The sequence below is a fragment of the Lutjanus erythropterus genome, chromosome 20, assembly GCF_056507025.1.
Source record: "Lutjanus erythropterus isolate fLutEry1 chromosome 20, fLutEry1.hap2, whole genome shotgun sequence".
Taxonomy (NCBI): Eukaryota; Metazoa; Chordata; class Actinopteri; order Lutjaniformes; family Lutjanidae; genus Lutjanus; species Lutjanus erythropterus.
The window spans coordinates 25875755-25902687 of record NC_139336.1 but is presented as its reverse complement, the minus strand read 5'-3'; the positions used below and the strand labels follow the sequence as shown (position 1 = coordinate 25902687).

The 26933-nt window shown below is 40.7% G+C and overlaps 1 protein-coding gene across 1 annotated transcript in view; it reads left to right on the top strand.

Moving 5' to 3' along the window:
* The first annotated feature begins 1921 nt into the window (after positions 1-1921).
* Positions 1922-26933, top strand: part of ntng2b (netrin g2b) — a 92342-nt gene continuing 67330 nt past the window's right edge. Inside the window, 3 exon segments of the mRNA XM_084746654.1 lie at positions 1922-2284; positions 3778-4526; positions 25533-26176. Coding sequence (XP_084602780.1) covers positions 4308-4526; positions 25533-26176 — 863 coding nt within the window. The 5' untranslated portion in view covers positions 1922-2284; positions 3778-4307.

Below are 26933 nucleotides of genomic sequence, written 5' to 3'. Positions count from 1 at the left end.
AGTGAATGTGAAAATGTGATATGAGTAAAACTTTTATATTTCATCGTCAATGAATGTGATTTCATGCCTGAGTTATGTATATAGATTTTCATCAGCTGTAATGGTTGTTTAAAAGTCAAGATAAACTATTAAAAAATGTGAGTCATTCAAAACCTCAGTTCTGTGTGCAGGTTGTAAATGAAAGAAAAAATACCGTAGTTTGTGTGTCTAGGACTTTTCTTTCTTTTGGCGGTATTGAACGAGATATAGAGTATTGTTTTTTTTTTATATATACTAGTGCCCAATCTAAGTTTAAAATTCTGGTTTTGTGACAATACCAGAATAGCTGTGCAACTCCATGGACTACTAAACAGGATTGAAAGGATTTCACTTACCCAGTCGGCCAATTAAATCTACTTGCCCAAAGTCAATTTTTGCACAAATTGTCTCAGTAATTATCAGTTATTGAATTATAACAAGGGCTTAAGTCTAAATGTCATATTTAATCTAGGGCTGCAATAGTTACAAAATGTTGGAAATCCTACTCTTACTCTGCTCCCCAGAAAAGCAGGAGCAGAGAAGGAAGCTAAGCAACGAACTGTTGTGGACAGGATCAGCAGCAAAAGGTATTTAAGCCACCAAAAAAAAAAATTTCAGTTTAAGTGTATGCTACATGCAGAATATTCTCACCGCTTTACCTTACTGTTAAATATAACTCTCTCCAAACCAACCAGACCCCACTGACAAAAATCAGTAATTTTACCTCACAGAACACAGAAGTTGCTGGTGTACTGGTTCCTCAAATAGTTTGTTTGTGTTATTGTGTAACTTCAGTGTTTAAAAAGGTTAGTTTGGAGTCACCAAAGTCACACAATGACAAAAACAAACTGATCAGAGCAGCGATAGTCCAGCAACTCACGTGTTCTGCAAGGTAAAATGACTGTTTTCTCAAAGGAGTTTGGCTGAGAAATCTCAATCTTTGGAAGGCTGAAAGAAGCATTTTCTTTTATTTTTTGCACAAAAAATTACTTAATTTAAATGCTAAATTTAATAGCCCAACGTGACATTTTAGTTGCCAAGGGGCAAGTGGGCAATTCTTATGGTGTTGAGCCCAGCTTATACTGACAACATGTGTTGTAGATTAATGAGAGTTTATGTGGTGTCCTGGTGCACCATAGACAGCACACCACCACTCTGCTGCAAGATGGAACCATTAAATGGCATTTACTATTTAATCTATAAGTTCAGATCCACTGATAATCCTATAGATGATTAATATTACATATACTGCAGGTTATAGAAACCACAGCAAAAGGTAATAAGATCTTATGGGGGATGTTATATGACAGAGTTACAGCAAATAAATAACACAGCAAAGTAAGATAAGGTCACTATTAGCCCAAAAGTCCCATAAGGAGAGTCCGAGAAATATCATTTTTGATGCAGGGACAACTGTGAGTTCACCTTCCACACAAACAGTGTGTACAGTATGCGATTTTTTTTACACATCTGGACAGACTAAGGGCGAGAGTACAGTAACACCAGGTCCCACTTTCCCCCAGCTGGTCCTTTAAGCCAGAAGCAAGGTGCAGACCGGACCTGGTGCAGGGATGGGAAACAGTTTGGAGCCGGAGCAGGAGAGGGGAAGTTGCACCGCCCCGGTTCAGGCAGCAGGGCTGGAGCAGATAAAAGCTCAGATAGTGATTGAAAGTGATGGTAAAAGGATTTAGCCTGGGCATTAACTGAGAGAGAGACACAGAGAGAGACAGAGAGGGAGCTAGAGAGAGAGAGAGAGAGAGAGAGGGAGGGAGGGAGGAGGAGAAGGAGGGAGGAGGGAGGGTGATATTTTCCATAAAGCCTTTTTTTCTCTCTTTCTTTCTGCCCTTGAGCATCCCGGGTAAACCCGAGCTTGTAAAGAAGTGGGAAGAGGAGGAGGAGGAGGAGGAGAGGGGAAGAAGGGCGGGCACAAGCCTTTTCCTCAAAGTCAATATTTTATACTTTTGATACTCCTTGACGCTGGATTTCAGTCCTCTTTTTTTCCACAGCCGTTTCCAGATCTAGGACACCGATCTGCCGTGCGCATGCAGCCATCCACGGTGTGATCATAAAAAAAGTATCGGCACAAACAAACAGCGAGCCGGGCCGGGGCAGGCAGGCACATTATAACGGGAGTACAGTGAGGAGGAGGACCGCGGCGGAGTACAGTGGATGATCGGAGGGGGATCTTCTTCTTTTTTTAAGCCTAAAGAGGAGGGGACGTGCACGTACTCCAAAGTGCTGAGCTGTCCACGGATGCGTGTTAGAAGTAAGTATCTGATTTAATCTCGCAACACGATGCATTTTTTGCTATTTATCTCTTTGAAGTCTGCAGCGAGAGTTGCACACCATATACCCGGAGCACTCCAGGATCATCAGACAGGACTTTCAGCTCAATTTGCACTGTTTTACACACGAAATCAAGCATTACTGTGCGAAAATACAATATATATGTAGTGTGAGCGATGCTGCGCGGTGGGATGCACTACTGTAGAGAGTGACACACCCCTACAAAGACTGTCAGAACCGGGAAATAGCTTTGACAACTGAACAAAGTCAGAGTCCATGGGACAGGTTGTGCATAAGGACCAGGCTTGTGTCAGTGCGGGATGACAGTCGGATTATGATCAATGAGGGCACGACGCCGCAAAAAATGTCACCCACATTTATGCATTTATTCATGTATTCAGTTTAAAATAGAATTATGGTGAAATTAACTGACTTCCAGTGCAGTTTGACAGGCTTAAAGTTCATTATTGCATCCATAAAAACAGTGAAGTATAGTGGAATAATGAAAAGGCCAAGAATATGACACTTGATTCAAAAACAAGTTGATTTTGCGTAATTTTCTCCCATTTTGCGCATTTTCCTATATTTTAAGAAAATGTGACATATAAGCCATTAAATAACTCTTTATGATGAATCTTCTTGGCAGTGCAGTTATTTCAAAAACATCTGTAGCCTGCTCTCGGAGAGCTATAGGGGCTATTACAACTCTTGCACACACCGGGCAGCAGCACGTGTTTTTACGCACAAGGTTGTCCACACGATGCGGCGCCTTTCACTGCGTTTTAATGTGCAACTTTTTAATGTGTAAAACCCAACTCTTCATATAAATATCGCTGATTGCATCGCAGATTGTAGAAGCAGGTTTTAACCAAACTTCAATGTAGATTGAATAGATTTTTTTTTCCAGAGCTGTTCGTAAACGCACCAGAAAGACAGTTTAATAATTTGTCTGATTCCCATGACGTCAAATACAGACGCTTTAAGCTGGTAAAGCCTCCCGAGCACTGAAAAATAATGAGACATACATGTAGAGAGAAGGGTGTCTGCAGATACAACCAACACACACTTCTAGTGGGTCACGAGTGATGATTCAAAGTTCATACATTCTTTTTTTTTTAAGGAAAATATTGCATATTATGCCTTTGACTAACTTGCTGTGGCACGCTTTCACTTAAAAGTTCTCCTCATATAATCTGAAGATGAATGAGATGTTTTCACACTTTCCAAGCTAAATTACCACCAATTACTACAGCCTAATTAAGAAGTTAATTATACTACAAAATAAGAGCGCAACCCGCCCGTTCGCATGTATATTTCAAAGAGCGACGTTAAACGTTTATTCATGCAAAAGAGAAACAACATGCAGGGTAGATTTCATCTCAGCTTGAGCTCTGGAATATAGCCTTGCATTTACAGTAAGATGAATTGATTGCTCATCACATTAACGCCCTATTGCCCTAATCTCTTCCCCAGGACAATCACAGGATCCCGGCAAGTGCAACCCGTCCAATGGATGTACCTGAAGACGCAGCAGCCTCTCCTTCATCCTCCCCGACCTGCTCCACTGTCCCTCCGCAGGACACCGCTCTCTGATACATGCAGGACACGCGTTAACGTCTCCCACCCCAACTCCCAGCAACACTATGGTTAAAGTGCATGCCGAGATCCATCTCTGTCACATTATCCGCCTCTCCACCCTCCGCCCGTTCACCTCAGGAAGCCAGCCGTCAAAACAAGAGCGCGTCCCTCTCGCCTCGGCTCTCTGGGGGCCGTCGATATTTGTGAAGAGACCCTGAGCGAAAGTTGTGTCAGTTTTACCCCCCGCGCCCTCCCTCTCCATCCACGCAGTATCCACACAGAGCAGTATGGTGGTAGGAATGTCCACTGTTTCCTCATGATCACCGCTCCATGCGCTTCACCCCTCCTCTGAGCTCCGTGGCCCCCTCACCCCGCGCCGGACCCCGCTCCAAACACCACCACCATCACCCTCCTCCCAGCCTGCCATGCTCCTCCAGGCCGTGTTTGTGCTGCTGCTGCGCTGCTTGGCCTCCACGCTGGGCCAGTACGAACTGTGCAAGTCCCTGGTGAGCACGGATGAGGGCTCGGTGTGGGAGCATTACGCGTGCCAGCCCAAACCCGCGTCCATGAAAGACTACATGCGAATCAAGGTGGACCCGCCCGGGATCACGTGTGGGAACCCGCCCGAGAGGTTCTGCACGCTGGTGAGTTCATGTCGGGCCTTCCTTTATAACTTTGGTGGTAACTTAAAGGCATAATATGCAACATTTTCCTTAAAAACGATGTTCAGACCCATACAAACAAAATGCCTCTAAGTCGTCACTTGTGACCCACAGAAGTGTGTGGTGGTTGCCGTGTTCCCCAAGGCCCAAGGTGTCATCCTCAACTGTCTTGTTTTGTCCACAACCCAAGGATACTCAGCTTACCACAAAGTATTCACATACAAGAAGGAGAAATCAGAGAATCTTAATAAATAATTCAACATGATTAGTCAATTATCAGAATAGTTTGAGATTAATTTAAAGGCACGTTATACATCATTCTCCTAAAAAAAATAATGTACAGATTTATATAAACATTTCAGTCATCACTAACGACCCACTAGAAGTGTGTGGTGATGTTTGTATCTGCAGAAAAACTGCCAGTGTTTCCTTATTTTCTCATTATTTTGCTGTTGCAAATTCAGAACGTCTGTATGTGATGTCCAAAGAATGAGATTCAAAAATCAACAGGAGAAAACGTCGGTTGGTCTTCATTAAAGCAGGGCTGCAACTGTCAGTTATTTTCATAATCCATTGATTATTTTCTTAGTTAATCGATTAGTTATTTGGTGAATAAACTGTCAGGAAATGGTGAAAAATGTTGATCAGTTTTTCCCAAATCCAAAGCTGACGCCCTCAAATGTCTTGTTTTGTCAGCAGCCCAAAGATATTCTGTTTCAGAGCTGGACCGATACTGGATTTTCAGAGAGTCGATGTCGATACAGATATTAGGGAGTAAAAAGAATAAAACACAAACAGAGCAGCTTGAATTAAGAAATAGGAGAAAATATGCATAGGGTACTGCTTAAAACAAACAAACCAACAAACAAACGAAAATGCAATCTGCTGTAGCTGTGCCAGGCCAGTATTGAGCTGATGATATCATCTGACTGATATATCGGTTTGGCTTTAATTGATTATTGTCATAGATGACCAAAGACACCCAAAAATATTACCATTTGAGAAGCTCAGATCAGATGATTTAGACATTTTTTAGTGACAGGAGTGAAAAGTAGAGTCTGACCGATATATCAGTCAACCAATATTATCAGCTTGATATTGGCCTATTGTATCTATATCGGTCAATATCAGTACGGACATATATGTTGTCCTTATGAAGACTTTTTTTTCAGAGAATAGATACAGACCATTTTTATTTTTTAGCTTTATTTTTCTAAATTCTGGGTTAATATATACATATATTTTGCTTTTTGTGTTTTTTTTTAAACTTATAGATATTCCTAATTATTAAAAACACCAGTGAAAGTTTACTGTTTCACTGCCCTGGCATGATTTTGGACAATCTTATAAAACTATACAATATCCTACCTCCATTCCATAGTTACCCACTGCAGAACCATTGCAAAAATACGTGTTTATATATATTTTCTATATTCTGTATGTTATTTTCTGTTTAAATAGTATTGGCTGTATATACTGATGTCAGAAACATTTTACTACCTAATATTGGCATCTGTATCAGCTCCAAAAATCCAGCATCCGTTGGCCTCTACTCAAAACAATGGATCGATTACCAGAACAGTCAGTGATTAATTTAATAGTTTGACAACTAATCGATTAATCAACTAATTGTTGCAGATCTTCATTAAAATTTAGTTACAAGTGTAAAAAGTCACAAACTATTATTCTGAAAATCAACAAGATCACAGGGTCATGCAATTAAGCTGAATAGTGACAACAGTGAAAAGTAATGACACACAGAAAAAGGTGTTAAGTCAGAGCAGGATTCACACTATAAAAGCTATAGGGATCTGAAAGGGATGACATAAGTGCGATGACTTGGCTTGGCTCGACCTCCCTCAGAGAGGTCCGGAGGTGTTGTTTACATTAGCGTGGACTTGGCAGCCTGGGATCCGGTCTGAATCGAGAGGACCTCGCATTTCCCCCAGTAAAAATGCATATAACGGGACCTTTTTAGTTCCAAGGACACTGAAGGGTGAGCTGGAGGAAAACTCGTTAAAATGTCTGCTCCAGCAATATTTAACACACTTTTAGCCTGCAGGCTAGTTCCCATCCCGACTAATGCGAGTGTAATAATTTGAAATAAGGGTTATAAAATCATTGTAATTCCTAAGAAGACTGCAATTAAGCCTCTTCAGTGGAAAGTTTTATATTTGACTCATAAGATTTGACTCACTGTGTGTGTGAGACAGCAAGTTCGTCCTCTTGATAATCGCCCCACCACACCGCTGCGAGTGTCCGCTCACTGAGTTGGCCAGAACTGAAGGTGTCAGACCCGTCTCAACAGCCATGAGTCAAAATCTCACAAAAAGTGTCTCCGGAGAGAGTGTCGACATCACATTATCATGTCATGCTGTTAATGAGGTGTTTGTAGGGGAGGCCGGGGGTAACTGTAACATTTATACATTTTCCTTCATATCTCACAGACTACTTGAAATACACAAGTCATCTTTGATATAAAAAGCATATATGTCTGCACTAACTAATACCGCAATTGATATACTGTCACTAATAAAGCAAGACTATAACATTAAATTTAATGCAGGAGGTCAGAGAGTTACAATTACAACCTTGATGGGGCAACTGCAACAGTGGTTGGGGGCAACTGTAACACATATTATTAACCCACTGTATGTTAAATAAAAGCACGCCTCAAAGTGCACACTTTACTGCTGCAGTATCGGATAACGTTAAGGGCTGCAAGTAATGATTATTTTCATTGTCGATTAATCTATCAGTTACTTTCTTGATGTATCGATTAGTTGTTTGGTCCATAAAATGACAAACAAAGTGAAAAATTTGGATCAAAGCCCAAGGTGACGTCCTAACGTCCTGTTTTGTTCAAAACCCAAAGACATTCAATTTTCTGTGATAGAGAAGTTAAAAAAATATTCACATTTAAGAAGCTGGAATCAGAGAATTTGTACTGTTTTTTTTTCTTAAGAAATTATTCAATCCAATTAATCATTTAGCAAAAGTAGGCAAAGGCAAAAGTTCATTTATATTTTTGCTGGAAGACTAGGCAACTATTCTAGTGGTAACTAGATTTTAATTATTTGAGTTAAAAGTAATTTTACAATTAAATTTATTGATATGAACAAACAAGGTGCTTACATTGGCCATGAAGATCAGGGGTTTGAATGAGTCTTTCATTATTTTCCTGAAATAAGGTCTGTGGTTAACACAGCTCTTTGAATTTTGAAGTTTTTACTTGTCTTCAAACTGGTAATTGCTAATAAGTGGCTAAATGAGATTACAGGGGTCGTCATGGACATTAAACATCATCACGCTGAGGGCTCTATGACCGCCAGTCTTGCAGCCATTATAAAATCTTGTTTGCTAGCTAGCAATACGTATATTAGTATAGTTTGTTCCTGTTAGTTTTTAAGCAATAACCTACCGATAAAGTTGATGTAAGCTTAAATTCGCAGTCATCTAAACTTTAGACAGGGGAAGAAAAATAATGCACATCCAAAATCAGCTGTTTTGTTGTATTTTTTTGGTATTTTGTGTAAAGCACTTTGTAAACCCAGTTTTTAGAAAAAGTGCTATACAAATAAAGTCATTATTACTGCCATTTATTTTGCTGAAAACTCCTGCTGGGGCGTATTGATCCTGCTCCTCCAGAGAAAAAAGTGTCATCACTCTAGCTTGTTTCTGATTGTTACAATTGCCCCCGGTCTCCCCTAATCTGATTGACTAGAGACTTTAAGACAGGTTTTACAAACCACCCTCCACCTCAGTCTCTGTCCCTTCCTGAGGTAGGAGACTAATAACAGTACTTGGGGGGGTTATTTGACAGGAGCAGGAAAGGATATTATGCTCCTCGGATACCTAATGGTTAATGATTTGTTTAATGTAGACGTAGCGGAAACCACTGTCGTCTTTAGAAAGCCTCTCCGATGACTTCTATCGAGATGGGAGACGGACAGAGGCAAGAGAAGTGGGGGGCAGAAGTGAAGAGAGATGCTCGCTGCCATAACGTATTGACGTCTGCCCCCTAATGGCCCCGGCCTGGAAACTTCTATAACTGTGTTTCTGAGTGAGCAATGATGAAATATTGATGGGCTCCTTAATGGGCTTCCTTACAAGGGTTAGCCGGTGTTGCTCCATCCCGTGGATCCAGAGTGCGCTGCTAAGACTGATGAGAGAGGGAGAAGAGGTAGAGGGGTATAGAGGGCGGGACAGGAAGGAGCCTGGTCTTAGTCAGCACTTTTACATCGGACGGGGTCTCTATGGTGGAAAGTTCTGGTTCTCCTCAGGTCGTCTGTGGCTGGGAATTGTACCAGCCCCCCTAGTGCACTATAGCTGAAGGATTTAGAAAGTGAAGGAGCTGCAAGATGAAAGTTTACTCAAGAAGCGAGGAATGTCAGACTCAAATTCCTTCATAATGAGAGAGCAGAGTAGGTTTAATACTGTTACTAGATAATAATGTGACTAATTTTTGGCAATTAAGGTCCTATTGAGCAAATTAAATTGCTTTTCTGGTAAGTAATAATCCATATTTTTGCTTTCATCTAAATTAGGTATTTTGGATTAAAGGGATGGTTTGGATTATTTAGTATAAGTGGGGTCGTATAAAGTTCTTATTCACAGTCAGCGTATTACCTACAGTACATGGTGGTCGGCATGCCCCAGTTTGGAGAAGCACAGACTAGTATGGAAGATAAGCAACGATCTGCTGTGGACGGGGTCAGAAACAAACCATATTTTAACCACTTAAAAAATATCCACTAAAAAAATCTATATCAGTTTGTAGTGTACACTATATTTAGAATATTTTCACTGCTTTACTTTTCTGTGAAACAGTCTTTTCCTACGGGATACCACTGTTATATAACCCAAACATTGCTCTCTCCAAACCAGCCAAACTCCACAGGCAAAATCAGTAGTTTAACTTTGCTGAACACAGGAGTTGCTGTTTTACTGCTGCTTCAATCTATTAGTTTATCTGAGTTATTGTGAGACTCCGATTCCAAACTAATCCTTTAAAACACCAAAGTCACACAGTAACAGAAATAACCTAACAAATTGAGGCAACGGGAGACCAGCAGCTCCTGTGTTCTGCGAGGTAACATGACATGGAGTTTGGTTGTTTTGGAGAGAGAAATATTTTACTTCTAACAGCAAATTCTCATCAGAATAGTTTGCCTGAGGGCGGGCCTACTGTGTGATTGACAGGTAATTCTCAGTGAGGCTGTCCAGTGCAACACCCAGGGCTCAAATACGAATCAATATTCTGTTACTGCATTGCCTATTTCTTGCTTAAAATGTTTTTACAAATATACGTTAGTGCACTGTTTAGCTGTAACATGAGAAACTTTGTGACAAGGAATGCCGCCATTATTTTCCTGCTGAATGGACTATCCAAAACTGAGCACCGCTCAAGTCGCAGTACGTCACCCACCCACTCCAAGAACCAATGGGTGATGTCATCGTTGGTTCACGCTTGCATTTTATGAACTGAACGATTAATTATGAACATAATCTGCAGATTAATCGATACTGACAATATTCATTAGTGGCAGCCATAATCTAGACTCACTTCAGCAGGGGATCAAGGCCATTAGATCTCCTCTGTCTTTCCTTTGGACCTGCCAGCTGAGTATTAGTTGAGGGTTATTGGTATACAGATCATTTATTTTCAGGCAAGCAGCATTTTTTTCCCCTCTTCCTCTTGCCCCCGGATTTGGCAGCTTTACAGAAAAGCCAGTTTCTTATCTAATTGGTGTACATTTACATTCACTCATTCAGCAATCCCACAAGTCAAGGGAAAGTCAGGGCACTGGAAAAAAAAAAAAAAAAAGACTGCATCACCCAGTGCGCAGAGCTGCTCATCCTTAATAAGACTTGAGACATACTGCGGAAGAAGATGCAAAATAATTTTTTTCCCCCTGCTCTCACCCTATGAGAGCTACAGTGTGTTCCTAAAAACTATGGGAGAATTCACTTTTTCAGGGGTTTTGATGTTGAGGCATACTGTAGCTTTTCCTGCTTGCATTGGTTTACAGTAGTTTTTGGTCCCTCCATCTCCACAGGGATGCATTTTTTCCACTCTATTTATCTCTCTTGTTTTCTGGGAATGCAGCATCCTTTCTCCTCAGCCAAACAGGCCAGCATGTTGGCTTCTTTCAACATGACGGGCTTCCAGCACTTTGACAAAGATGCTACTGTCACTAGCGCTGTGTTAGGAGCTTCAGTAGTTGCTTTGTAGTTTCTCCGTATGATAGCTACTATAGAGTCTCAGCTCGCAGTTGAGGATGATGGAGTTAGGAGGAGGTTTGAGGGGGGCTGAGGTGGGTGTGTTGCAGAGGGGGATAGCTAATGATGAGGGAGAGGTGAGGAAGATCCAAGCTTAGCTAAGCAGAAAGATGAAATCAGACCACAGCTCCACAGTAGTACACACACTGTCGATATAAAAATGCTGCATTCAAAAAGGTCTTGCCGTGCCTGTTGTTTGTTATTTCGCTTTTTTGGTTTGGAACCGAAAACCTTCAATCAGCCATCTCTCTTGGGGCCGAGAACAGAGAGCAGCCGAATGCAAATGGGATGTGTGTGTACAGGAATGTACAGTGTGCGGTGACGTTAATGGGCACCAGCAGGGGTGTGTGAAACATGTGCATGAGTTGGCCGACAGCGCGCGGTAGTATGTCTTAGAAAGACAAAAACAAAACAAAAAAACACACACCTTCCTGTTCCACAACACATTTGCCCGTTTTAGAAGGTAGGAACCAGCCAGCTCTAAAAATAGACATGAGAGGAGAGAGAAGCCGCGCAGCAGCGGAAGGGGAGCATGCAGGAAGGGGAGGAAGATGGCAGCTGGTAGCGTGGATCAGTGCTTCCCAGTCTGGGCCTATGGCCATACTTCATCCTCCCTGCCCAGTGTAGCCCTGCCAGGCCCGGCTGGCCTGCCCTGCCCAGCAGTGGGCCATCAAGGCCACGCAAAAAGGGCCACTCGCACCCAGCAGTGGGCCATTCCTGATGCACCTCCCTGGGGTAAAAGCTAGCCCAGGTGGCCAGTGTCCTAATAATACACCCTTGGAGGTGAATTTTGGGCACAGTGTGAGCAGGTTCGACGGCGCAGGGCATAATTAACGAAGGGAACGGAGAGGAAGAAACAGACAGAGCGACAGAAAGAGTGACTGTATGAACGCGGGAGGTGGGGGAGGGTGCAGTGATGTAATGGCATGGCTTGCTTCCCCATTAGGACACAGTTGAAAGTGATCAGAGTGTGTTTAGATGTGTTGGCAGAACGGGGGGATGGTTATAAGTGAGATTTATCTCTCAGCGAGGTGAGACTAAGAGGGATTGGCTGCAGGGGCTTAGACAGCCTGAGGTGAACCGCCTTGTCTCAGGATCTCAGGACTGATGGCTGCTTGGAGACAAGACACCATATGTATCATGTATTGTGTGTGGGAGACAGTTAGACTAGCCACAACACTTGAGTGATCCTTTAAAGGGAAACTTCCCAACTTGGTTATTATCATATTTGTGTCCCTTATGACTGCTGTTCAGGATAACATTTTTACTCACCACCTCCGTTGAAGACTTTTGGGAAATACAGACAAGGAAGAGGAGCGCAGGCCTCTTTGCTTTCCAGCAAAACTTCAATGCAACAGAATCCATCTCAAACATCCAGACAGAAAGACGTCCCCTGGAAGAGCCTGTAGACAGGTTTCTGAGTGGATTTCTGTTGTGTGGAAAGCTGTGAGACTCACACTCTTTGCCACTATTAAGGTTGTTCTTTGTGTAGTTCACATTCTCCAAATTTCTACAGTGCAGTAGGGGTAGAAATGTGGGCTTTAAGAAGAATCTTAATTGGGGCCGAATCTTAAAGGCAACAGAAATCCTCTCAAATACTTTTCAGCACGGACTTATAAAGGGATACTTTCTGTTTACTTTTAGTCAGACAACAGTTTGATTTCTGTTGATTTAAACACACAGTATGTAATTTCTGCCACTGGGGTATTATATCTGTATTTGTGTAAAAGGGCTCTAATCATGCTCACTGAAGTTACACACTCACAACAAAATGCAACTGACCAGTCAGTAGTTTGCAGTGTTTGTTATCTTTCCTTTATCGTCAGGACTGAATGGAAAATAATCCGAAACAGAAGCATTTTTCTTCATGGTTTAGTATTTAGTCCTGTAACTTCATACCACAGACCTTGACACCCTGGTGGCGAAAGCTGTGCACTACAATACAGCATCTCCCTATCAATTAATAGAAAGAGGAGCATCTGTATTTAAGATGGTATTGAAATACCTTTATACTGCCCAAGTCTACAACTAAAATATGGTAACAGCCATGCTGACAAATACTAGAATTTCCCTTTAAAATCTCTAACACGGCTCCTCAATTAAAGAGGGCGTACAGTATGCTGGTTTACACATCAAAGTCTGTTTACAGGTCTTGGGGAGTAGCACTGTGTAAGTTAAAAAAAAATGTATAAAGCCTCTTTTGGCTCCAGAGGGAACTGTGTGAAGTCTGAAGACTACAAGTTTGAAACTGAAAAACATCAGGGGGTCTGGAGTTAGAAACAAGTGATGTTACCAGACCTCTGTAGCCTTCTGCTTGAGGCTAGTGGCTCAAGGCTAGATTAGCCACTGCTGGCATAACACACCTGAATCGCTGTTTGAACTGTCAGGGGTTGAGTTGCATTGTGGGTAATGTAAGCAGCAGGTTTTGACAATGAAGAAGACTGTGTGGAATGAAAAAAAGACAATATCTCTGGCTGTGCTGCATCAATTTTGATCCTTTTTTTTTAAACTGGCCAGTATGAATCTGACAGTGTTACAGAAGTGCCATGCTAAATGGAGTAAAGGAATAGTTCGGATTATTTGAAATGGGGTTGTATGAGGCACTTATCCAGTCAGTGTATTACCTACAGTAGATTAAGGTCAGCATGCCCTCAGTTTGGAGAAGCAGCAGGAGTACTGTTATAGGAAGCTAAGCGATGTATTGCTATGGACAGGGTCAGCGCATAAACATATTTTAGCAGTATTTATCAGTATCAGTTTAAATGTAGGCAATATTTAGAACATTTTCACAGCTTCACTTTGCCATCAGGCAGCCTTTTCTGATGGGAAACCGCCATCAAATAAGGGAAATATCACACTTTTCAAATCAACCAAACTCCATAGGCGAAATTGTTAATTTTACTTCACATAACATGGGAATGGCAGGTATAGAACTACCTCAGCCTGGTGGTTTGTTTGTGTTATTGTGTGACTTTGTTGAATCTGAACAAAGTTTTTAAAGCGCAGAAGTCACACAATAACACAAATAAACTAACAGATGGATGCATGGGTAGACCAGCAACTCTTTGTTTCTGCAGGGTAAAATTACTGATTTTGTGTATGGAATTTGGTTGGTTTGGAGAGAGCAATATTTAATGGGTATAACGGCAGTTTGACATCAGAAAAGGCTGTCTGATGGCAAAGTAAAGCTGTGAAAGTAATCCTAAATATAGTGCACACTTAAATGGATATTGATTTTTTAAGGTGTTCCTTTTTTAAGAGGCTAAAATACATTTTGTTTCTGATCCTGTCCACAGCAGTGCATTGTTTAACTTCCATGCTGGTACTGGAAGGTTCTGGGTAAGAACCTCACACAACCCTTCTTCAAAAAAATCTACAAAATCCCTTTAAGAAACACATAAAACACAAAATAATATAAAGATCTGTTGCACAATTCCCAATGCAGTTGTCTCAAAGCTTAAAATCCTTTTTCCAGCTCGTCTGCCTCTTTTTTATCAATGTCGCCTCTTTTGTGATTGGTTTAGATTTAATAACAGACATCAATAAAACATAATAGCTTTTACCTGAATTCACCTCATCAGTGCACTTTAAGGAAAAAAAAACAGAAACCCTCGCTGAGATTCTGTTCTTTCAGTGTCTCAGCTGTAAGTATCACCTGAAGTCTCAGACAAGTTCCTAATATAACTCGTCCTGGTCCGACTGTGGTGATCTGAGCGGGACAAGCCGTGCTGCTGCTTTGGAGCGGCATGGTGTCCCCGCTCTGTCCTTCTTCTCTCCTCCTCCAGCACAATCACACATGCCTACAGTAAACATTTACTTTTGCTTGCTTGCACGCACACACACAGACATAAACAACACCCGCCCACGCAAACACACGCACCTAAGACACATTTACACTTGCCGACTGCTGTTTGGTACTTGGTGAGACATTTTTGGAGCGGATAATCACTTTTTCAGGTAATTAAAGTAAAAGGCAGGTAAATGACTTGTAATTCTATTCGTGTATTTCACTTATACACACACATACTTTTCAGGTAACACTCACACACCATCTTCACATCTTAACAGGAATCTCCAGTATGATGGAAAAACCTCCGCCAAAATAAAAGATTAACGTTATAAGTGAAAAAGCAATATCCCTTTCTCTTCCCCTCAGTGGCCTTTTTAATGGGAGGGTCATTTCATTTGATGTTTCTCCAAAACAAAATAAATTGTGTTCTCTGAGAGTGTGTCCCTACTTTTATTCCCCTTGCTGGCAATAGAGCTTAGAAACTTCTATAAGTGGAGGAAGAAATAAAGACGAGGGAGAGGGCAAGGAGATGACACAAAATATTTCGAGGGGGACAGAAATGGTCATAAAAGCGAAGGAAGAGCTAGAGCACAGTTTTCTTCATGCTTCATTTCTGTGTGAATGCATAACAGCAGCTTGCTATTTCTGTAGGCAACCATTAAAGGGATAGTTCAGATTTTTTTTAAGTGGGGTTGTATAAGGTACTCATCTGTGTATCAGCTACAGTAGATGCCAGTCAGCACATCCACAGGTAGGAGAAGCAGAAAGGGGTACCAGCAAGTAAGCTAAGCAATACACTGCTGTAGACAGGCTCAGGAAGAAAAGGTATTTTAGCCACTTAAAAAAGGTTTTGCCACTTTGCCATAAAATACCCAAATAAGCTAAATATTGCTCTTTCAAAAGCGAGTCCTTAGGAGAAATCAGTATTTTTACGCCTTGCACAACAATTAAAACAAACTAATTGTTCGAGGCGGTGGTGGGGAATCAGCTCCCCTTTTCTGCAAGGTTAAATTACTGATTTTGCCCATGGAGTCCGGTTGGTCTGGAAAGAGCGATATTTATATAAAATACTTTTAAATTGGCCAATCAATATAAACAACTAGCATTTCATCCATCAGCTTGATGCTAACATATAACAGGAATTGGAATCAACACACTAACAACGTTTACCATCACAAGTGCAGTAACATTATCCTAACAAACGGATCCGTTTTACTTCACATGCCTGACATAAAACAAAACACGTGCTCATATTTTCAGGCATGTTTTTAGTTCCTCTGTCCTGTGAAGATGAACAAATAGCTGCAGGCTTTATATTGATAACTCAATCGGATACTCTGGCTTCAACTCTCCACACTAAAGGGCCACAGCAACCTTTTGAAATTCCAAATGTGTTTGGAAATACAGCCATGGGCTCTATTCATTTTGGCCTTATTTCATTTATTATTTTTTATTATTACTTCCTTATGGCACTAACTGCCTGAGCAGAGACAACTAACTGTATCAGTTTTATTAAAAAAGTATTTAGTTTACTACTTTTATATGCCGCATAGCAATTATACTATGAAGAAAACTATAAAGAAATACTGACTGACATGTGATGTACACTGTTTTTAGAAACATCAGTCAAGATATGTAGCTTTTAGAAGTGCATGGTTAAACCTTTTCTAATGGTGTAGTATTAAAAAAGCAAACAAATCACAATTAGCTGGCACCTTATTGTGTACCGAATCGGGAGATAAGCATATCATCCCAGCCTTAATATTTGGATTATTTGGTCCCGATTTTCCACCTGAAAAGGCTGTCTGATGGTAAGGTAAAGCAGTGAAAATATTCTAAATATAGTGTTTGTTTCTGAGCTGATCTACAGCAACACATTGCTTAGCTTCCTGCACCAGTGCTTCTGCTGTTTCTCCAAAGTGGGGGCATGTTGACCACCATCTACACTGACTATGGATGAATAGTTCACACAACCCCCCCTGAAAAAAAATTTAAACTGCCCCTTTAATATTTTAATGCTGCTGCCGTGTTCAAACAGTGAAACAACTCCCTTCTAAACTGATGCTTTTGGAAGATTTTTTTTTTTTTCCACACTCAGTCCTCGTAGCCGTAACACGCGTCAAACTTTAGCACTCGAGGAGTTATTAGTGAGTGTTTGGAACCACATTGTTATCCCACAAGCGAAAAACAAGGAAGTCACTCATCGACAGGGGCATCATGGCGGCTGTTGTCGTGGAGACAGGATCCCAGCGAGGATAATTGCTGGAGGGGCTTAGCAGCGCGGGCCACCTGCCGCAGCAGTTGGCCGGGATCTGTGTGTGCATGTTTGTGTGTGCGAGAGTGTGTTTGCGGGTGTTTGTGGGTATGTGTGTATCCTGGCATGGATATATACTGGGCCGGGGCAGAGCAGTGGCAGGAGGCAGAGTGGGATAAGGAGGACAGGCCACACAAAGGGCTTAAACATAACCTCGCCCGTAAGTCTCTCATAGAGGGATGAAAAAAAAAAAAAAAAATCTTCCAGCCTACATTACAGTACGTATCACCTCTACTCTAATCCTAATGGGCTCAGAGAGGTCAGAGCACACTCACGAACCGCAACAGTTTTTTGACCCAACACTCAAATCAACCAAGAGGCAACAAGACATAAAAAATATCGTATTCATCCTTGCTTCTTCTCTAGTTTGCAGATTCACACATACTCTCTCCTAGACATATAAATACTGCTGTCACAAACGAACCCACTGTATATGGCGTTGGACGTGTTGTATCTGGGACAGTGTGACAGTGAGATCACTTTTCAATAGGATTTGTAGGTCGAGGGGTCATTCCCAGAACAACAGCCTACTAATCCAGTCTCATGTGTATAAACGTGTGTCTGGGCTGAGGTCAGGAGATACAGTGATGGAGGGTTACAGGAGCAGGAGGGCCACTACACTATACTGAGCTTTCCATGAAAAGAGATTTTTTTTGAAGTGGAGTTATATGAGGTGCTTATCCATAGTCAGTGAATTACCTGCGGTAGATGGTGGTCAACACGTCCCCAGTTTGGAGAAACAGCAGGAGCACAAATTACACACCGGTGGCTCTCAAACTTTTTTCAGTAATGTCCAGCGTTTGGATCCTCGAGTTCTCCCTGAACAGTGCAAAACATTTTTGGCAGGAAAAAAAAACCAAGGCTACATAAAGAGGTACCTCACACACACCGTTGTGCCATCAGTATCAGCTCGTTGAAGTAAATCCCATTAAAACTATTCTTCCTGATACTGACTGCCTTTGTTTTTGCTCTTTTTCACTTACTTCTCCTTGTTTTTAGCTGCATTACTGCTATGTTTCAACCACAAGTCTGTTTTCTTGATTTCTGTCTTCCAGTCAATATGAAAACTTGCTTCCTGCTCACAGTGAACGTGATTACATTTGTTACTTTCTTTTTCTGTGAGGTTTTTCAGCAGTTGACCATTTTCGGCAATGACTGCCCTGAAAATAGGAATATTAAATACAAAACATGGTTTAATTGAACACATATTTACATTTTTTGTAGTATAATTATATTAGGAATTATGCATGACTAGTATTTATAAAAAAAAATCTCAAGTATCCCCTGCAACCCCCATTTGAAAAACATTGAGCTGAGCAATTTACTGCTTTAGACAGGGTCAGCAGCAAATGTTTTTTAGACACCTGAAAAAAGGCCAACCTAAAGAAACTGAATATTTTCACAGTTTTAACTCAGTCAGACAGACTTTTTCAACAGGAAATTGCCATCATATAAGCCGAATGTCACTTTAGCTTTGCTAAATCTGACTCCATTGGGGAAATTACTTCACAGAAAAACAGAACTTGCTAGTCTACCGGTGCCTTGATTGTTTAGTTCATTTGTGTTATTTTGTAACTTTTGTGTTTTAAAAGTTAGTTCGGATTCACCAAAGTCGCAGGGCAGCGGTAGACCGGCAACTTCTGTTTTCTGTGAGGTAAAATTACTGGTTTTATCAAAAAAATCTGGCTGCTTTAGAGCGAGCGATACAATTTAGGGTTTGGTGATTGGTCGTATGTAACGGCTATTGCCGATTGGCTGAGTCCATTGCTGATTTCTGACATTTTATTTTGATAATTTAATGGTCTTCATGAGTGACAGCTACTGTTCCATGACACATTCTCATTTAGCAGAACAATGCACACCCACGGAGCTGGAGGACGAATGACAGGAAAACAGCCTGTGGAGCCAAAGTATCTTCACATCTAACTCTGTGAACTGAGGATTTATTCCAACTAATCCAGAGTTAGCGATTGTTATAACAGTGGAGAGACTGACCAAGGTGGTTTTGGTGAGTTTCTGCCTGTTGAGGTTTCTCTTCTTGACATTTTGTGAGCTCCGAGGCATATACATCTCTCAACCGAAACAAGCACAACTATAATGGCGACCGTCTGTTGCAGGGTCGATGGTGGCCGGTTGAAGAATTTTATCGTCCAACCCTAATATGATTTACAAACATTTAATTTACATTGCTTCTCCAAACCGAGGGGCTGACCATCATCTACTGTAGGCGATACACTGACTATGGGAATATATCTCATACAGCCCACTTCAAAAAAAAAAATCCTAAATATTCCTTTAAAGTAGCTACTGACTTTCCCTATAACCTCCTTCATCTAATTCTCATTACCTGTTCCGGTTGCAGTTGTTTATGAGCGTTGTAGATTATCATCCTAAGTGTGTTTGCGCTGACAGTGATCTCTATCTGAGTCAGTGTGAGGGAGATAATTGGGTTATCAGATCGAGAACAATGCTACTGTGTCGTTCCAGTGAGGAGGGAGAGAGATAGATTATCAGCAGTTTTTTTTTTTTTTTTTTTTTTGGTGAACAGACACTGTAGTTTCACTTCTGTGTCTTCACATGCATTATGATCCCGTATAGGATCTTCTGTGCCGTACAGCTTCCCTCAGCACCGGCTCAGCGTTTGCTTATGTTTGGAGTTTTCCTACTCTGCGTTGTCACCATAAATCAGATGATTTATAATGTCGGCCTCGCAGGATGGTAACTTTTGCTTTTGTTATTAGACCACTAGAGTGGATTTGACTGACTGCTCACTTTCCCTTGGTACAGTCCAATGACTTTATTCAAAAGGCTGAACCGTCGGCAGATGCAGCTTCTTGGCAACAGACGTGAAAAAGTGAGGGAACGTCTGAGACGAAGCGGTGACACACGATCTGTGCTTGCACAGTACATCGATATTATGCAGCATTGGTTTCAAGTTAGAGCTTGCATCATAAAGAAGAAACTGCTGATACTTCGCCCAGAATCTTCACAGTATTGAACAATCAGCTTTTGTCGGCTTGAAAAGGTGGCAGTCGAAAGTTTGGTCAGCTTGAATTCGTGTTCATTAAAAGTATTAAGAAACTTCTAAAGCCACTTCTTCATCTCCATCTGTTTGCTCAGTATGTGACAAACACTCGTCTCCACGCAAAATATGGCCAAATACACAACTTGCATCTCAATCCCCACGCATGACATGTGCATTGGTTACTGCATGTTAAAGCCTCCTGCTGACTGCACTACTAGGATAAAACTACAAACTATTTACAGCCATATTTAAAGTCTACAGGGGGTAAGTGTTTGATCCTTGAAAGCTACTGCAGATTTTAGGGAATATCGCATAAAAGTCATCATGCAATCAAACTCTGCTGTCCTGAACTTAAAACAGTTGCAACATACCATTATATTACTATTTTATATTTGTGTAATTCATCTTAGTCATTCAGTAGCTATAATTTGATAAATGCCAAAGTAGGCTGCAATTTTGGAGAGTTAATTTTATGCATCACACTCATCAGAGTAACTATAAATTTGCATAACACATTTCATTCTATGATGCCAGGATTTTTGTCAATTTACCCGCCCCATTAAGACATTCTGTGATTTTAATGATAGATAAAAAGGAACAGGCACATCAGTTAGATGTTTTAAAATTATCTATATTTATCGAACTGCTTAATGTGGGACATAAGTGAAAGGTAAAAGTAACTAAGAGCTATTTATCAAACTCCGTTGGACTTTAAAATGCTACAGAGCTACAGAGACCACTTAGATTGGATAAGAACCCAGATGAGACAGATGTTAGCGTGTTAACTGTATAATGTTACAAAACTTTTATTTAGTTTTGTGTTTATAAGGAGCGCAAACAACAAGAATAAAGCTGATGTTGATTTTATAATAAGAGAATAAGAAAATACAGGCAGAGGACAAAGTGTCTGCAGATACAGCCACCACCTCACACTTCTACTGGGTCATAAGTGATGACTGAAAGGGATTATGTTTACATGAGTCTGTACGTTGTTTTTTATTAGGAAAATGTTGCATACTATTCCTTTAACTGTTGTTTTATTCATAAATGTGGTACCCCATATTTCTCTCCCACTTAAGTTTATTTCCTGTCTATTTCAAATAATTTCCTATTATTTAATCCCTTTTTATGAATCCCTGTTTATATATTATAAAAATATTAGATTTATGCTCATTGCTACTGATGAACTGAAATTAAAAACACATTAAGATATTGATAGAGTAACTTGTAAGGGGCAGATGTAAGGTAAATCCTTATCATCCTGTTTCCTCTCTGAGCGTACATGTGATTAGATTTGTCCTGATTGAAACTGAATTTTAAACTATGATAGAATAAAGGTATTAAAAAAAAGTCATACTTGATGCATCTTTCAATACCATGGAAAAAAGAAAAAAAAAGTCCTGGGCACACAAAATAGGATTACTCTTTTTCTTTTTATTGATGAACAACTTGCACAAAAGTCACTGAACACTGTCTGGTTTTGCTGCAAGCCAAATTTCAGGCAGGGCAATAAAAACTGAACTGAACAGAGGCCTTGAAAGAGCTTTTTTTTTTTTTGTATAGCTTTGGTACAATACTATAATTAATGGATACTATCGTTTCAAACATGGTATTGAAAGAGTATTTTACATGTGATCAGTCATGTGATCACTTAAACTCATAGTAACTCTTAAATGCTACTATGAATCTTTGCTGTGAGGAGTGACTCACTTTATAAATGTCTTATTTTTCACTTTCAGGCAAGAACTTTTTTATTCCTAAATTGGCTGTTTCAAGCATCCTTGAGCGTAATTTTTTTTTTTTTTATATAGTTTGATAAATAAAAAATAAAGGGCCCTCAGTGCTCTGTTAAAGTCAGTGGCACACCAAACTAACTACAAAGTTCAACAGGATTTGTTTTATGTAAAAATGTACTGCAGAATGTGTTTATATGACTAACAGAGAAAAAGAGGAGTATGTAAACTCTATAATTTGCTCCTGTTATTCATTTGTTTGTCACATGTCACTGGGGCTTAGATTTGAGTTCTCACTTCGCCTACTTTGCTTCTTGTCTAATGTCCTACTGTTTGTCATTTGTTCTTTGTCATATATTATTCAAATATCTAAAAATATTCCAAAAATAATCACTGAAGTAAATCTGCTTCTGTAGTTATTGTTGTCAACATAATTTCCATAATTACCTTACCAAACAGCATTTCAAGATGAGCTGGTCGCAGTCTTAAACACTGCAATTAGAAGTGGTAATAACACTAAGAGCAAAAACTATAAAGGAACACAACAAAGAAGAAAGAAAGGAGAGAGGAAGGAGGAGAGGAAGAGGAGGTGGAGGTGGGAGAAAAAAAGAAGGATATTTTAAGACATGCTCTGCACTCCATCAAGAGCTTGTTAAGCAGAATGCAGTAAAATTCAGAAAGACTATTGGATTTCCATTAAATAAAAGAAAGATAACATCGGCTATAAAATTTAATCAGTTACCACAAGTGGAGAAAACAGGGAAGGAGGTTTGAAATGCAGTCTGCAGCTAAATAAAATGCACTGAGCTGCAAAGATTATACAATTAATCAATTATTTGTCAGCTATTAAATTAATCACCAACTATTTTGATAATCGGTTAATCATTTTGAGTCTTTTTTTTAAGAAACTGACAGTTGTATGTCTCTGCCAGCCAGTCAAGCTGCTGTTTACATCCATGTCTTTAAAGTAAATTAATAAAAGTCATTAAGGGTATTTTTTGGCAAAATGGAAGTTATCACAATATTAGATATCTGACTGGAGTGAATAATGTCCAGTGAGAAACATGCTGTCTTCTTTTAGGGTAACATGTTTTTTTTTTTGTTTGTTTGTTTTGCTAAAAACATGTTGTATGAGGTCACACTGACCTTGACCTTTGACCTAATCTGTTCATCCTTGAGTGGACGTTGGTATCAAATCTAAAGTTAACTCCATCCATGTGTTCCTGTGATTTTGCATTCACAAGAATGGAGCTGGACATGAGGTCACTGATACCTTGATCTTTGTCCTCCAATTATCATTTCGTCCTTGAGTCCAACTGAACGTTTGTGCCGAATTTTGAGAAATTCTGCTGAAGCGTTCTTGAGATATTCACAAAAATGGGATGAACATATGAACATAAGAGACAAATATTTGATTTTGTCCATGTCCCAAATATCTCGTATCATGCCAGATGGTTTGTTTGGAAAAGGGCACGCACTTTCAAAAAACACTTGGCAGGTGATGGGATGAACCATCTGTCTGTCATGTCCAACATGGGCCAACTTCAACCAATCAGATCATAATACACAACTGATGCTATCGCAGTATCTACACTAACCTCTTCAGGAGCTGCCATTCTTTGTTTGAGACGAGTCGCTTCAATGTACGCTTCTCGCTGTCGTCACACCTAAAACCACGGCTGTCCCTGCCAGTTATCCCTTCTAGGCTCTGATTGGCCGCACTACTTTTGGTGTAGACACAAACAGATAACTTGAATCTAGTTGCCTCGCAAGGTAACATATCCCTACTTAATACACTGTGGTGTACTTTAATCTACAGCAATACATCATATTCTATAAGCTCATCACTATTTGAGAATTTATGGTTTGTTATTTTAGAGAACATTTGCATGTTGAGATATATATTGTTGAAAATAACTGTTCATTGCAGCCCTGAAAATGTATGTCTTGTGTTTTACAGCAGAAGACTTGATGGAGTCAAAGTAATGCTCCAGATATTTACAGTAAAGAATCATAAAACAAGCCAGTGGCTGTGTATGATGAATACTTGCTTAAATAATACAAATAATGACCCTTTTGATAAATTGGATGACTGTGACTAAGTATGGGAGAAAATAATAACCCTTTATCAGTCTAATTAGTACATCCTGGGGGCATGCGGAGCCTTCTGAACGTGATACAATCTAAACAGCGTTACAGCTGCATTTTGCAAATTAAGCACCAGGAGAGACGACTGCGAGGATCTCTGGGATTTCTCTGTGCAAATATTTAACTTCTGTGGTGATGTGGATGTCAGACAACTGGCTTACAACAGTAAACTACATCAATTTGACTGAAATGTCTGCAAATGTCTCCATATGACGAGCCTGCGACTGTGGAATTAGAGATTCTGGGATCTGGATATTTTGAAAGTTGATCTGAAGTTTGGTGGAGGGCTGTGAAAACTCTCGATGTAGGTCAGGGGGAAGTACAGGACCAGGCATTTTTTGGGATCATGGAAATGCAGAAACCTGAATAAGCAGATAATGAAACTGTCTTCTTGGGAGAAAAGGACGACGAGCGGCCTGAAATCTCCTAACAGAGAGTGAAAGGCAGGTAAAAAGAGGCCCGCACTCCTCTGTGAGGGAGTGTGAATAATCCCGTTGACTTCTGAGTTCTGTAGAGAGACCGCGGCTTGAAAGTCTTGGCATCGCTAGAAGAGGAGGATCAATTCTCTGGAGTTAAAAGTGCAGCGGCACTCTGCTGTCTATGCAAAGACAGTGATGATGCACGATCCTCTTGACCTTCACACTTCCTGTTGTGTGTTGTTTGGCAAGTTTACTTTTAAGCAGGCTGTCCCTCTTGGCGAGGAGTTGAAGGCACTCCTCCTTTAGAGGCACACCAGCCTTTGTGGGAACAATATGGACGTTTTTTTGTGGAGTCACAGGCACAGAAGAAAAAGTATCAGTCCTGATATATGATCACATAAAGGGGAACATCCATACTTTACCTGGAGGAAGATTAGGAGGAGATTTTTCAGTTGCCTTGACTGAGAAACCGAGCAAAATAACTGGCTGCAAGACAATTTGCTTTCTCATCAATTGAGACATTTTAGCTGAATTTACATTTTGACGAAGTCTGTGTCAGGCTGGATTACCAAATGGGCAAATCAGGCAACTGCCCCAGGGACCACAAAGGCCCCATGATTACTGTGTGGCAATTACTTTGTAGTAATTTGATTAATTGCAATTTCTGTGGGGGACTATGCACCCTCAAAACACATTATAAACTGAAATAGTTAGGGCATTAAGCCGACTCCTGCTCTGTCAACCAATCTTGAGGCTCTGCTTCAATTATTATCAGTTTGCATTGTGTTCACTAAAACTACCACAAACTAATAAGCAAGCCTGAGGCCAGCTCATATTCTGGCATTGAAGTACTTTGATTTCTCTGCACCTGACGGCTACTAAACACAACAGGACACGTACACAATAAGTAGAGGCAGGGCTCAACAGTAAGGTGTAACAGTTTGTTGTCAGATGGACAAGTTAAAATTGACTTAAGGCAAGTAGATTTCTGACACATTTGCCGAAATGGTCAAGAAAAAAAAAATATCATTGAACCCTGAGGGGAACCTGAGAGTTGAAGCCCAAAGCTGAACTGTGCTCTGTGGCCCCTTGTTAGTCTATTACTGCTGTTAAGGCTATTCATGATGTATTTTGGGTTACAGGAAGACAGCAAATTTCTATTTTGGGTCTCGAGCTGAAAAAGATTGGGAACCCCCGATCTAAAGGCTACTGTCAGATGATTCATTCTCAAACCCTGACTGATGTTTTGCTGCTGCGTCTCTTTTTTTCTCTTTTAGGAGAACCCGTACCTGTGCAGCGATGAGTGTGACGCCTCTAACCCAGACTTGGCTCACCCTCCTCAGCTGATGCAGGACCGTGAACGTAATGGCCTAATCACGTACTGGCAGACGGTCACATGGAGACGCCACCCGGAGCCCCTGTTGGCCAACATCACCATGTCATGGAACAAGAGTCTAGAGCTCACAGACGACATCCAGATTACCTTTGAGTATGGCCGTCCCACCATCATGGTAATGGATAAGTCCATGGACCACGGACGCTCCTGGCAGCCATACCAGTTCTACGCTGACGACTGCATGGACGCATTCAACATGCCGCCAAAGCGCGTACGTGACCTTTCACCCACCAACATCACGCGGGTCATCTGCACCGAGCAGTACTCACGCTGGGTCGGCTCCAAGAACGACAAGAACGTCAAGTTCGAGGTGCGGGCGCGCTTTGCTGTGTTTGCGGGACTGCGGCTACAGAACATGGACAGCCTGTACACTCGCATGGAAAGTATGAAGGGATTGAGGGACTTCTTCACCTTCACCAACCTTAGGTTGAGGCTTCTCAGGCCTGCCCTCGGAGGAACCTACGTCCAGAGAGACAACCTGCTCAAGTACTTCTACGCCATCTCCAACATCGAGGTACCTGCCAGGTGAGGGTCTATGTTGACTTTATTAAGGATGCACATTTTTAAATGGATGCATTTATACGTTTACTCATTTTAACATAAAAAAAAAGAATTCACCTGGGACAAAATGGACTGTATAATCTTTAACTCAAAATGTCTGTATCTGATTTTTTCATTTAAGGTCAGAGGTTCAGAATGATTGGCAATGACAAAATGACATTTAATAAACTACCGAATAACTTTTAAATGTCACTGATTGAGAAATAAACCACATTAAAACCACATTCATGAGTAGCAGGATCACTGTGAATGATCTCCAGCTAACTAACAATTTTCTGATCGATAGAAAATTTATTTCAAAATAGAAAACATTATATTTCATAATGTAGAGGCCTGATTAACTGGTCTGGACAAGATAAAATAATTATTACCAAACACAATGAAGAAATGAGAGATATCTTATTCAGCTAAATTATAATCATGTTGTGTGAAAATCTCACTGCATTCTTGAATCTCCCACATTTTCCCCAAAGACCCATTTACACTGTTTGATTTTGGGATATTGAGACAAAAGCTGACGATCATGAGAGAAACATGGTAAAAATCAAGCCAAAACAGTTGCCTTAGATCCCACTATGAGACTAATACACCAACGGCAGACTTAGAGTTTTGGCAACCAAAGACAGAGAAAAAGTTTTAGAAAATTAGGACCAAATTCCCACAGTGTGACTGCTGCTACGACCCACGTCTACAAACCAACCCATCAGAATCCTTAATGAAA